The sequence below is a fragment of the Phocoena phocoena genome, chromosome 4 (genome assembly GCF_963924675.1).
Source record: "Phocoena phocoena chromosome 4, mPhoPho1.1, whole genome shotgun sequence".
In the NCBI taxonomy this organism is placed as follows: domain Eukaryota; kingdom Metazoa; phylum Chordata; class Mammalia; order Artiodactyla; family Phocoenidae; genus Phocoena; species Phocoena phocoena.
In genome coordinates this window covers 87363135-87376150 of record NC_089222.1, presented here as the reverse complement: position 1 = coordinate 87376150, position 13016 = coordinate 87363135, and the positions used below count along the sequence as shown (strand labels likewise).

At 39.9% G+C, this 13016-nt stretch overlaps 1 protein-coding gene across 1 annotated transcript in view; it reads left to right on the top strand.

Moving 5' to 3' along the window:
• The window catches only part of CD200 (CD200 molecule), a 33670-nt gene extending 21009 nt beyond the window's left edge, over positions 1-12661 (top strand). The window contains exon 6 of the mRNA XM_065875862.1: positions 12417-12661. Coding sequence (XP_065731934.1) covers positions 12417-12661 — 245 coding nt within the window. The remainder of the gene's footprint in view (positions 1-12416) is intronic.
• Positions 12662-13016: the final 355 nt, after the last annotated feature.

Here is a 13016-nt window from a genome sequence, read left to right as displayed (position 1 = left end):
CATAAGGCATAGAGACAAGCATAATGGATCTAGAACCAAAAGAATGGGGTTTAAGTTCCATCTCTGATATTTAGTAATGGGTTGACCTTGGACCAGTCATTTAATCTCTCTGAATTTACATGTCCTCAATTTTAAATTGCGTGTGCACCAAGTCTGTCTTCTGTAAAGGTTCAAGTATGAAGGGGTATAGCTCCCAACATGCGCAAGTTTATGTGCTGAGGCGTGTCTACCCTGTGACCTCAAAACCCCCACTGAAACAACACAGGCCTCATGTCCTTCCCAGTTCCTTCTCACAGTCAGCCCCACCCTTGTCCAGAAGTGGATGTGGGGTTGAGGTGGAGATAGGAGTGCTGGCAGTGGGAGCTTCCTTCTGGATGAACAGAGAGAAAACCTACTGGTCTTTGTATTAGGGACCCTAATACATAATCCAGGATGATTTGGCCTTTCCTTGGGCTGAGGATAGGACCAAAGGAATAAAACACACAAAAGTTAGCAAGAAGGTGCTGTCTGCAAACCAGGAAGAGAGACCTTCCAGAACCCGACCATGCCGGCACACTATAAAAACAAAACCCAAACCAAAAAAATCCCACAAAAGTTAAAGTCCTTTCTATTGAGCATCAGCTTCTGAATACAGTTTTGCCACCTTGCTCCAGAGTATTAACAGCCACCACCTGCCGTAAGAGATGGCAGAGAGCTCTCCAAACACTTAAAGAGGATGCAAAAATTGATACCGCTGAAAGCTCTCCCTAGAATTATGTTGCTTTACCAGATTTGATAATATGTCATGATAGAAGGACCTTACCAGAATTTGAAAGGTTCCAGAGAATTCAACAGATACTTAGGTACTTTTCACCTAAATCATATTAGCCTAGAGAGTGAAGCACTCAACTCAAAGAGTTGGAACTCAAAAGGAGAGTTGTGTTTTTCTGGAAGTAGCTTTCACTTTCTAGTCCAACAGCAAAAGGCACTGAAGACCAGCTGCTCAGATGATGCATGATTCTGGATCTGTCATTGCCATTTAGCTTTGTATATAATTCCCTTAACTTGTACACACAAGAAGGTCTCCCTTCTTATAAATCAAAGACAATATTGTAAATATCTCATATAAAAATAAGTCAGATGATGTATTTAATTAAATGGTCTTTTGTAATGTATTGATTAGTAAACCCGGTGGTTCTTAGTTAAGAAACATGAGGAAGCACTAAAATTTCAGCAACAGTGACCAGTTGGATGGAAGCACACTGATACCGTCAGTGGTGGGTAGCCCTGGCCTAGACCAGTGTTTGTGAAATATAGCTCAAAGATAGCTTAGAATTTTATTCCCCTTTTTCAGTTGTCCCAGTGAGTTTCTGGGAGACCAAGCTAGTTCTGCAGCTGCCCATGCCTGGTTGGAACCACTTGGGGAAAGGAGATGCTTTTCTCCACTTTGTCTTAGAGGCTAAAGTTAATTTACAAATCGCCTGGAAAGAGAGAATGTATTCTTTGAGGGAACTCTAGGCCTACCAAGTTGTATTTGATTTGACTGGGTCCTACCCTCAAAGCGTCATCAGAAGCCACCATCTTATGTAACTAAAGATCATCAACAATTCCTGACACTTCAGGAACTGACTGACACTTATGCCCCTGGGTAAGCTGATACTTCCTGTTGCATGGCAAGAGGCAGTGAAAGAGACTGAGTTAAAATCATAGAAAGTCAGAATGAAGAGATTTCAGAGACAAGAAAACAGGCCTCAGAATGCCAAGTGACTCACTAAAATCACACAGGACTTTACCAGGACACAGGAAAAAACCAGGCAGCAGAAACTCCCAATGTAGTTACAGACAAAAGATTCTTACACGGCCTGCCATAATCTGGTTAGCCAAGAAAAACCATTTCCTAAGTTTAAATATATCTGCAGGCCCACAGGGCTTACGGGAACCCCAAACTTTCCTGAACTGCCTCCTTCTGCATGAGGTTCAAAGCTGTTCCCGTCACTGGTTTTTGATGTACCTCCAGCTTCTTTGGCAGTGAACAGGTAAACATCTGGTTTGATAGATAATATGTAGTTTTGACTTGATGCTTAAATTCTGGAAAATGCTTTCCCTTGACTGGAATAGTTTTGATTGTTTTCAGCAAAGGTAATTTTGAGGGTGGATGGGTGGATCTTGATGCAAGAGAGAGAGAGAGAGAGAGAAAGAGAGAGAGAGCAAGCACATTCTTGGTTAGGGAGGAGAAAGTTTCCAGATATATCAGATTAAAAACAAATATTTAAAAAGCCCCAAGAATCACTTATAAAGCTAACACTTATAAAGTCAGACTTGAATGAATTTCCAGTCATCAGGTTTCAAAAGCAAAACATATTAAAGGGAACATTACAAAAATCGTGAAAAGATGAAGAGAAAGAAAAAAAGTGATTTCACAGGTTTGGGGTTCGTATTTGACTTGGTTTCTTGAATAAAACGATGGAATAGAGGTGATGATGTCATTAGATGAAGTTTGTGATAATTGGCTTTTATACCAATTAAATATGTAATAATTTCTAACCATATAGCTGTTAGAGAGCAACATTGCATTTATCTTTGCTATTTTATCAATATTCTGTTAGCTTTGTTTACGGTGATCAGAACAGCAGCATGTATCTTGCAGTGGATAGCATTTTATGAAGCACTGTTTCAACCACCCAACTGTCCTGGGTCCTGAGAGATAGTTGCAGAGGGAGGCATGGAAAAAAATTCTTTTCCTGGGGAAATTTTAAACTTAAGGACAGACAAAATAAACCTACCTGCATGTATTTAAAAACAGCTTGTGAAATTACATGAAGTACTGTCATGAATGGGAAATAAAAGTTACAAATGTATTTATTATAATTCAATTTATACTTTGATTCCACATCATTACATGTGTAACGATATGATATCTTGGATATGGATGATAGAGAATAAGATTGGCCAAATGTTGATCACTGTTGAAACTGAGGTTCTTTATACTCTACTCTCTACTTTTGTATATGTTTGAAAATCTCATAAATCAAATTAAAAAAAAAAGAACTGTGTTCCAACTTTGCTACTAATGGGCTACTCGAGCGAAGACTTTCCTCTGAGCAAGAATACGATTATCAGCTCTATTTTCACAGTCTATTCATCTCTGCCGCATTTTCATCTGGCTTCCAAATAAAATCTTTCCTCAGTCAACAACCTTGAATTCCATTACTCTAGATCTTTATCAATGGAAATATAATCCCAAATTCTCTGCACTCAATCTTCCATCAAAGCTCAGGTGTTAAAATGATTTTACAATCACCCTCTTGACAAAGGTCATAATAGGAAAGAGTTGACAGGAAGATCAGGCACTGACAATTTGGGTAATCAGGCAGGATTTACTTTTGGATTCAAAAGAAAATCAGCATGATCAGGATACGTGGCAGAGAGCTTTGCAATAGTTTCTTTGACCAGTCGAGATGACTCTCTTGACCTCCAGTGCTTTATCAAAGGGTGCACTGTTGCAGATGATACAGTTGGAGTGATATTTACTTCACACCTTCTGGTAGTGTCACTGTCTTCCTCAGTGACTAGAGTGTTCCTACTCTTAGTTTAAAGTGGCTACAGGCTAAGGGCCACCCATCTAGACCAGGTATTCTATCATTTCTGGAGTTATACTATACACAATATTATTGCAAAACTTTAAACACATATTTATCATCCCCAGATACTCCAAGCTCTTATAGCCAGCTCTGGGCACATTTTCAAACTCAGTGCTGATGAACCAGATCCAGGAGTGATGCCTTTCTACTCACTCTTGGGCTCACTTCACAGTGATCTTTAGGAGTAATTGTCTAAGGACCACATAATCTTAGTCCATTGCAGAATCACATACACCTTCTGCTTTTTCTGATCAACGCTGCAAGAAGCATCTGGGGGCATTGTCAATGTATTTGCTGAGAAATTATGCTGAGTTCAAAGTACATTATACTGATTAGTATTCAAAGTAAAAACAATACTAGAAAACTTATTTTCCTGAAGGAATTGACACACTCGATCCTTTCTGATTTTACTATATAAGTGACTGACTTTTTTTTTTGTGGTACGCGGGCCTCTCACTGCTGTGGCCTCCCCCATTGCGGAGCACAGGCTCCAGACACGCAGGCTCAGCGGCCGCGGCTCACGGGCCCAGCCGCTCCGCGGCACGTGGGATCTTCCCAGAGCGGGACACGAACCCGTGTCCCCTGCATCGGCAGGCGGACCTCTCAACCACTGCGCCACCAGGGAAGCCCCTAAGTTACTGACTTTTTCCCCTCTTCCCTTGACTATCAAGAAGGCAACGTTCAGTTAAGAAGCTTCTTTCTGATTATGAAAATAATAAATAAATACATGTTCATTATAGAAAAGTTATAAAGTACGGAAGAGTAAAAACAGGGGAAGGAGAGACATAAAAAAATTAACCCGTTATCCCACCATCCAGAAGAGCCAGAGCCACTGCTAACATTCTTGTAAGAGACAAATATGACACTCAATTGATGGAATTGAATCTACCATTATGGTTGATATGAATACTTACCTTTCACTTGGTTGATTTTCCAAATTTACTGCTTTTTAAGTATATATTTATATATATACACATATATATTTTGAAACTGCTTCAAGTCACTTTGGGGACGAGAAGGGACAAATAAAAATTATCTTTAAACTAATATTGGGGTAATATCTTGCCGAGTCTAGGTCTCCTGACATAATACCTACTCAACTGTGGGATTATAAGTATTAAATGAGATGAATCACTGGTTACACATTAAAAACTTCAAAGTACTATAAAAGAATAATAATAACAATGAACATGTATTGAGCAGTGTGATATTTTGGCAGGCATAGTGCTGATTGCTCTTCATATATTATGTCATTTAATATTCACAACAACCCTATGAAAGGGTATCATTATCCTACTTGATAACAACAAAAACAACAATTACAGCTACAACAAAAACCCTGGAGGCTTGGGAAGGCTAAGTAATTTTTCCAGTTATAAACTGGCAAAATGACATAATTAGATGAAAAAAATGTGATGTGATATAAATTTTTGAAGTGGTTTTGATCAAAACTTGGAGAATTTCTCCAGGAATTAATACTTAAAATCCAGCCTTTGAGTCTACGAAACAGTCCACTTCACTCTTCTGTAAGATAATGAGGTCCACATCTTAGTCCCTAGAACCTAAGAATGTGATATTATTTGAAAATAGGTCTGCGCAGGCATAATTTAAGATAAGGACCTTGAGATGAGGTCATCTTGGATTATCTCAGCATGCCCTAAATCTAATGAAAAGTGTCTTAATAAGACACATATAGAGGAGAGGAGAAGGCAGTGTGACCATGGAAGCAGAGATCAGAGTAATGTGGCAATAAACCAAGGAATGCCTGGAGCCACCAAAAGCTAGAATAGGCAAATAACAGACTGCCCACAAAGCCTTTGGAGTAAGTGTAGCCCTGTGGGCAACCTTGATTTTGGACTTCTAACCTCCAGAACTGTGAGAGAATCAATTATGTGGTTTTAAGCTACAAAATTTATGGTAATTTGTTATAACAGCCCCAGGAAAATAATATAAAGATCCAGAGGACAGAAATAGAACCAACTGGGAGAAAGTGAAAGGATGAACTTTCTAATTATTAGAATTGCTCAAGAGTGTGAGGGACAGAATTATAAAATTCCTGGCCTCTGGCAATTGGAGTAATGGTTCAGCAGTTGAAGGGTCAGGAGGGAGAGAGTCCATTGCATGGAATCGGGAGTCAGATTTACATATTTCTGACTATAGTTTTCTAGAATCACTTCTCAGGAATACCCAGGTTTTATTCAAATCATCGTCCATTATCTCTGTTTGGGTTAAGAATAATACAGTTAAGTCCAAACAGGAAGATTTGTTTCCAGGGCAGGAGGAAGCCAATGTTGACCGTGCTTGGAAAATAGATTGGGAATACCTGGCAGAGCGTCATACCTGTGCAACCATTTCCCTGAAGCTGATTTCATCTGATGCTTTCTATACTTGGAGAGGCACAGACTTTCTTACAGGCAAATATGCCTTCTTTATATTATTATGACCTCTTTCTTTGGGTCACTAGCCTACCTGAAGACACAAAACTCACATAATTGCAGTTGGCCTTAAAGTCAACTAAAACATTTCCCCTGTCTTTGAGATAGTAAAGAATTAATACTTTGCATCCAATTAGGTTATCTGATTAGATGGCTTTTAGGAAGACACAGGTAGTTTTTAACCTGGGTTACCTCTACCATCCTCTTGAAATTGTTAGCAAAGTTTTGCTTTTTGGAAGGATTCTGGTGACCTCCACATCACTACATTCAAGGAATATTTCTTACCTCTTCTCACAGTATCTCACATTAGACTCTCTTTAAACTCTCTCTTCCATTATCAGCTGTGATATTAAGTGCTCTTGATTTTCCTCTTTATCTTTCCAGCCCATCCTCCTGTACCTAACCTTTTAATTTTGCAGTTCTTGAAAGCTTGGATATAGAACCTGTCATTTTCTCACTCTGTACTCTTTCCCTGTATGACCTCATCCATGTTCATGGCTTCAACTATGATCAATACACTAACAGCTCCAAGATTACTACTTTTAACCCAGACCTCTCCTCTGAGCTTCAGATGAATGCATGCAACTGCTTACCAACATCTCTACCTTACAGGAGACTCAAATAGAACAGGTCCACAACTGAACTCTGGTTTTTCCCAGACCTACCTCATGCTCCTCCAGTTTTCCCTATCACAATAGATAGTATCATCCATCCAGGCATATTAACCAGAATCCGGCAGGCATGCTTGACACTTCTCTCTTCATCTGTCCCCATATCCAATTACTCAAAGTTCTGTTACTGTTACATCCTAAAAATAAAATATACATCTCTGCATCTCCACCACTACTACCTTTATTCTAGACATTATCATCACTGTCTGAAATATTGCCAATCCATTCCCTACAAATGTACCCAAGAAGTCTTTCTAGATTCTGATTATGACATCCCTCTGATTTACATATTCCAGTGGCTTTCTATGGCTCTTCGAATATAACCTAAGATCCTATAACCTAATAACCTATTATAATAAGATCAGCACTTATTGTACCATTTTCCCCGACTCTCTTTGACCAAAAGGACTGTGCCAGATATCTAATGCCATGATTATGTTGCAAACCACCATCAAATATCAGGGTGTATGACCATTTTGTATTGCTCATGGATTCATCATGGTTGGCTGGACAGCTTTACAGTTCTTGGCTAGGCTTGCTCACATGTCTGAGAGTCAGTTGGCAGTCACCCAGGAAACCTTGGTTCTACTCCATATGTCTCTCATCCTCCAGCAGGCTATCTTGGGCATGTTCCTGTAGCAATTAGAGAAGGTACAAGAAAAAACAAATGGAAGTACACAGGCCTAGGCTTGGAACTGGCACATGCCATTTCCACCACATTCTATTGATTGAAGCAGATTCAAGGAGTGTGAAAATAGAAGGGTTGGTCACCGGGAAAATTATTTAGTTGACTTTAAGCCTAAGTGCAATTATGTGAGTTTTGTGTCTTCAGGCAGGCTAGCGACCCAAAGAAGGAGGTCATAATAATATAAAGAAGGCATATTTGCCTGTAAGAAAGTCTGTGCCTCTCCAAGTGTATAAAGCATCAGATGAAATCAACATCAGGGAAATGGTTGCACAGATATGACGCTCTGCCAGGTATTCCCAATCTATTTTTTAGTAAAAGGAACTTCAAACTGATTGAGCAAAGGAGAAGATAAAGGGTGAAGAGAAGACTCAGGATCATCATTACACCCTTTCATCTTTCATTTTTTTCCTTTTGTCTTAGGGCCTCGATACATGCTCTTCAATCTGCTCTTCAATGAGTTTTCCCCACCTTAACATCACCACTCCAATTGACTGGCTAAATTCTACTGAATCTTCAGCTATCAGCTGATAAAATTTCCTTAAAAAAACCTTCCAGAACTGCCCCCTCCAAACTAGTTCAGATATTCACACCTCTTCACTGTGCCCCATATATCCTCTCCTTGAACGAGTATTTCAACCAAAGTGAATAATTAATTTTATAAGCTGCTATTTAATGTCTGACCACCCTTCTAGAACATAAGCTCTGTGAGTGCAAGAGAGGGTATCTGTATTGTGTAATATTGTGTCTCTAGCCCTGAACATAGTGCTTTTCACAGATTGAGTTTTCTGTAAGTACCTTTCAAACATGTGATTGAATGCTGACATCTGAGAAAAAGTTCCAAAGCTTTCATTAGAATCCCAAATGGGTTTGTGATCCTCTAAAAAGTTAAGAGCCCCTACCTGAAGGTGATGTGACACAGACTATGGGCAGATATATTTGGGGCATGGAAGCCTGAGGGCTTGGAGAAGTTAGGGTCTGAGTTGAGTGCTCCACTGATGGCCCAGAGTCCAACATATAGCATAAGAATATCTAGGGTCTTTTTGAGGCTTTGGGGATGAAGGGTTGGTCACAAAATGCAAACTTCTTCTACTTCATGTTTTTGCTCCCCTCCTGGTCCCTTTTTGAGCCACTTTGACAGAACTATTCTGGTAATTCCTTTGGAGTTGCCATCGCCATAAAGAGATTATAGAATCAAATTATAGAAGATAATGCAAAATATAACAGGTATTTTTTGAGGGGGGTGAGTGTTCCATTCTATATTTACTCAAAGGCTTCATGCCATTCTAAAACTACTATTTCTTTCTAAGATACTGAAACTTATTTTTCTGGTACCTAAGCCATGAGAGAGACTTAGAAGCCCAGGATTAATTCCTAGAAAAGTACTCATTCCTTTAGACACAAATCTTTATAAGGTGCTGTGAATTCCCTTCCCTGACCATGCCTCCTACCAATCCCCAACTCCTAAAATCCTTCAACTCTGTTCCCTGGAATATATGACCAGTCATCAGCAAACTCCCCTACATCTTCAACCTTTTTCTAAAGGTTTCCTTTTTATCTCCTGTACTAGCTGAACCTGGTACCCTTTTGAGAACAGTGATCCCCTGAAGTCCTCTGCCTTGGTTTTGCTTTCCTTGTACCACTGGACTGGGCTATGGTGTGGGGAGGTATCTTTTTTGCTCCTTGTTGCCACTTCTAGGTCATTTTCCTTTCTGATTCCATGAAAAGCCCCTTCGTTAGTACTCAAATCAGCAGATAATTTACTAAGCTCTCCTCCTTCTTACAGTTATTACCTTCCCCAGGTCACTACCCCTCATTCCTTGAAGATTTTAATTCCTGTCTGTCACTGGCTCCAAAACTACTTCTGTCATAATTATTGATTATGTCAATATGTACATAGATGATTCTTTCATTCCCTGGCTCCTTCCTCTACACTAATCTAGTTCTCACCCTTCTTCAGGCATTCACTCCTATGCTCATATCCTAATCTCTGTAATTACAAACTGCTACCCTTCATGACCTCCTTTTCACATTTCACACTTCCCACTGCCATAAGACAACCTCCTATTTTTCCTGTTTTTATCCTCAAGTACTCCAACTCCAGCTATCCTTTATCTGTGGTTTTCTTTATCCTTTATCTCTAGTTCTCAAATGAGGGCAATTTTGACCTCTAACCTCCAACCCCCAGGAGATCTTGGAAATGTCTGGAAACATTTATGGTTGTCACAACTAAGAGGGTGCTTCTGGAATCCACCAGGTAGAGGTCATCTGCTAAACATCAGACAATGCACATGACAGCCCTCCACAGCAAAGGATTATCCAGTCCAAACTGTCAATAGTGCCAAGATTGAGAAACTGCTTCACATGACCAGGATCTACAATCCATTCATTCTACATGGTGTTATAGATTGAATTGTGTCTTCCAAAAAAAAAAGATATATTGAAGTCCTAACCCCTGGTTCTTCAGAATGCGAATTTACACAGAAATAGAGTCATTGAAGATACAACTAGTTAAGTTAAGATGGGGTCATGCTGAAGTAGTGTGGGCCTCTAATTTAATATGATTAATATCCTTATAAAAAGAATACCATGTGAAGAAACAGAGACACAGGGAGAACTCCACATGAAGACAAAGGATTAGAGCGATGCATCTGTAAGTCATGGAATGCCAAAGATTACTAGCAAGTCATCAGAAGCTAGGAAGAGAAGGGTCAAAAAAGAATTCTTCCCTACAGGTGTCAGAGAGAGCACGGCCTTTTTGGCACCTTGATTTTGGACTTCTAACCTCCAGAATTGTGAGAGAATAAGCAATTCAGTTTGTGGTACTTTATTACAGTAGTTGTAGGAAGCTAATATGCATAGTTTCGTTGAACTTTACTCCATTTATGTCCTCATTTCTTGCTTTGCCCAACGTAAATAATGGTGGTTGTTAAAGCAATAAAATATACAATATTGCACAACTGTATTTATTCCCATCAGAAAGCAAAGAGATTGAAATCTGGGTATGTGTTACAGTACTCATCTAAATCATGTAATAAAATGTTGTAAGTAAATATAAAATTTGGGTAAGGGTGATACCGAAAAGAGGACCAGGACTTACATGATGCACTAAATTGATATACTAGTGGGTTCTCCACTGACATAGCAGAATCCTTGAAGAGACTTACCCTGCAAACCTGAGCTGAATCTTCTTGGGATGTGTTTTGTGCTGGTTTACATCTTCCAAGTTTTAATTCCCTGACCAATGACCAATAACCCCCAATCCATAGCATTGGTATCAAATCTCTGACCGAGGACTCTGAGTAAATAATTTCAGCTACTATGGTGGTCCTGAAATCATGATTCTGTTCTACTCAACTAAGTAAATGACTTTGCAGACCTAAGACTGTACAAAAAATAAATACATAGATGATGAAAAACTAAATATGATGTTTTCTGCAAAAATTTATTTTAATGCAAATATATCAAGTTTAAAAAAATCATTTTACTGCTTTGTATATGCTTTATATTAAAGATACTTAGGAGAAACTAACATAGTAGACAAATGACTTTTACTGAAACACTTAAGAGATTTTACCCATTTATGTTTGTAGTCAATTTTCAATACTTAAGATAATCTGATTTACTAAATTTATGAGTTTAAGCTTTAAGATGTTGAAATGCTTATGAAAATCATGTAAATGTACAGTTGACTACTGAACAACAAAAGATTAGGGGAGCTGCCCGCCTCCCCTACCTCTCTTTATCCACAGTTCTGCATCCATGGGTTCAACCAGCCATGTAGTACTGTAGCGTGTATTTATTGGAAAAAGAATCCACATATAAGTGGACTCATGCAGTTCAAACCCGCGTTGTTCAAGGATCATCTGTATAAGTTTTTGCTATTATTAGCTTTATTATAGTTGCTTATGTGTTTAGGAAGGTTTTGTTTATGGGGTTTGCATGTCTGCTTTCTTAGTGGCTTGCAATTCCTGAGGAAATCCATTATATGCAATGTTTTTTGCAGTTGTGTTTAACAGTTTAAGAAGAGGAGGGTTTTCAATTTATAACTGTAGAAGATGCAACATCACTGATAACACAGGCTACTGTAAGTATTGTTTCCTACACACAAAAGCTTCTATGAGATTTAAAAAAATGCCAACTAATGTCACTCTGGGATGGATCCAAAAATCTTTTTGATAAAAGTGACTCTGAGGCTGAAAATAAGGAATTTGAAGGAGAGCCAGAATAGAAAGAGCCTGAGCAGGAGAGAGAAACAACAGTGTTCAGAGGACTATAGAATTTCATTCTCAGTGGAGCAGAGAGAATGTGTTAGGGATCCCTAGGAAGGTAGATGCCAAAACCCCTTAACTGGAAAACTGTGCAAGGGGCAGCTAAAAAAACCCTCTCCAAATGGCTCCCACTTCCAAAACACACACACATACTTGATATGGTAAAAATGAATCTGACTGGTTCCTTCCAGAACCAGTCTTTGCCCTGAAGAAGTTTTGGTGGGCAGTCTGGTTGGAAAACAAGGCTGTGATTTGTGCCTTTTCAGCAGAGCCTGGTGCCTGTTCTGTGACTCAGGAAACAGAGCTCAATTGTCCCTCCCTCCCCTTGCCTCAGTTTTCAACATAATAAACTTTCCTGGCAGGCAGTGCTACCAAGCCAGACCTCCTCCGCTTGTAGGTGCAGGATCTCCATCTGCACTGAGGTCAACACGTGGGCGTGAATTGGCAGAAACAAACAGGAAAGCAGATCAGGAGAAACATGTTTGGATGCAATAAAATGTAAACCCGGTAGACGTCTGCCCTGCTGCTGACCCTCCCAGGCTGCCCCAAACTCCTCCTCCTGCCAGCGCCTTCTCCTACAGTGACTTCACACAGCTTCCCCACAGTTGAACCACGCGGAGCTTGGCTGCTGGCAGGCATCTGCTGGGTTTCAGCGCAGGGGTTTTATCCGTATTTGCTGTTTCCTCTACCTCAAATATGAACCTTCTCTCTCTTGTCCACTCCTATACTTCCAGTGTCCAGAACCGTATCTTCACATAACAGCCACTCGGAGAACATGCGTGGACGCCTGAGTGGAGAACAGGAAATGCGAGAATGCTCTTTCAATGGCTTCTTCAGCATTTTCCGCTTTAGTTCACCCAAGGGGCAGAGAAGACCCTTCAGGTTTTGCTTTCCACCTTCTGCACAAGAAAGAGGCCTTTTGCCATTGTCCTTAGGGGCTCAAAAGAGAGGAACAGGCAGCTTTCTGGAAAACTCGTAAAGCAAAGCTTTTTAAAGGCACAGATGAGGACTTCCCTGGTGGTCCAGTGGGTAAGACTCCGTGCTCCCAACGCAGGGGGCCTGGGTTCGATTCCTGGTCAGGGAACTAGATCCTGCATGCATGCCACAACTAAGAGTCCACATGTCACAACTAGGAAGTCTGCATGCTGCCACTAAAAAAAAAAAAAAGGTACTGCATGCCACTGCATGCCACAACTAAAGATCCCGCGTGCTGCAACTAAGACCTGGCACAGCCAAAATAAATTTATAAATAAATAAATAAATAAAATAAAGGCACAAATAGACTCTGTACTCAGTCCCTTTTTTTCATACTGGTGTCCTAGGTCCTGCTCGAT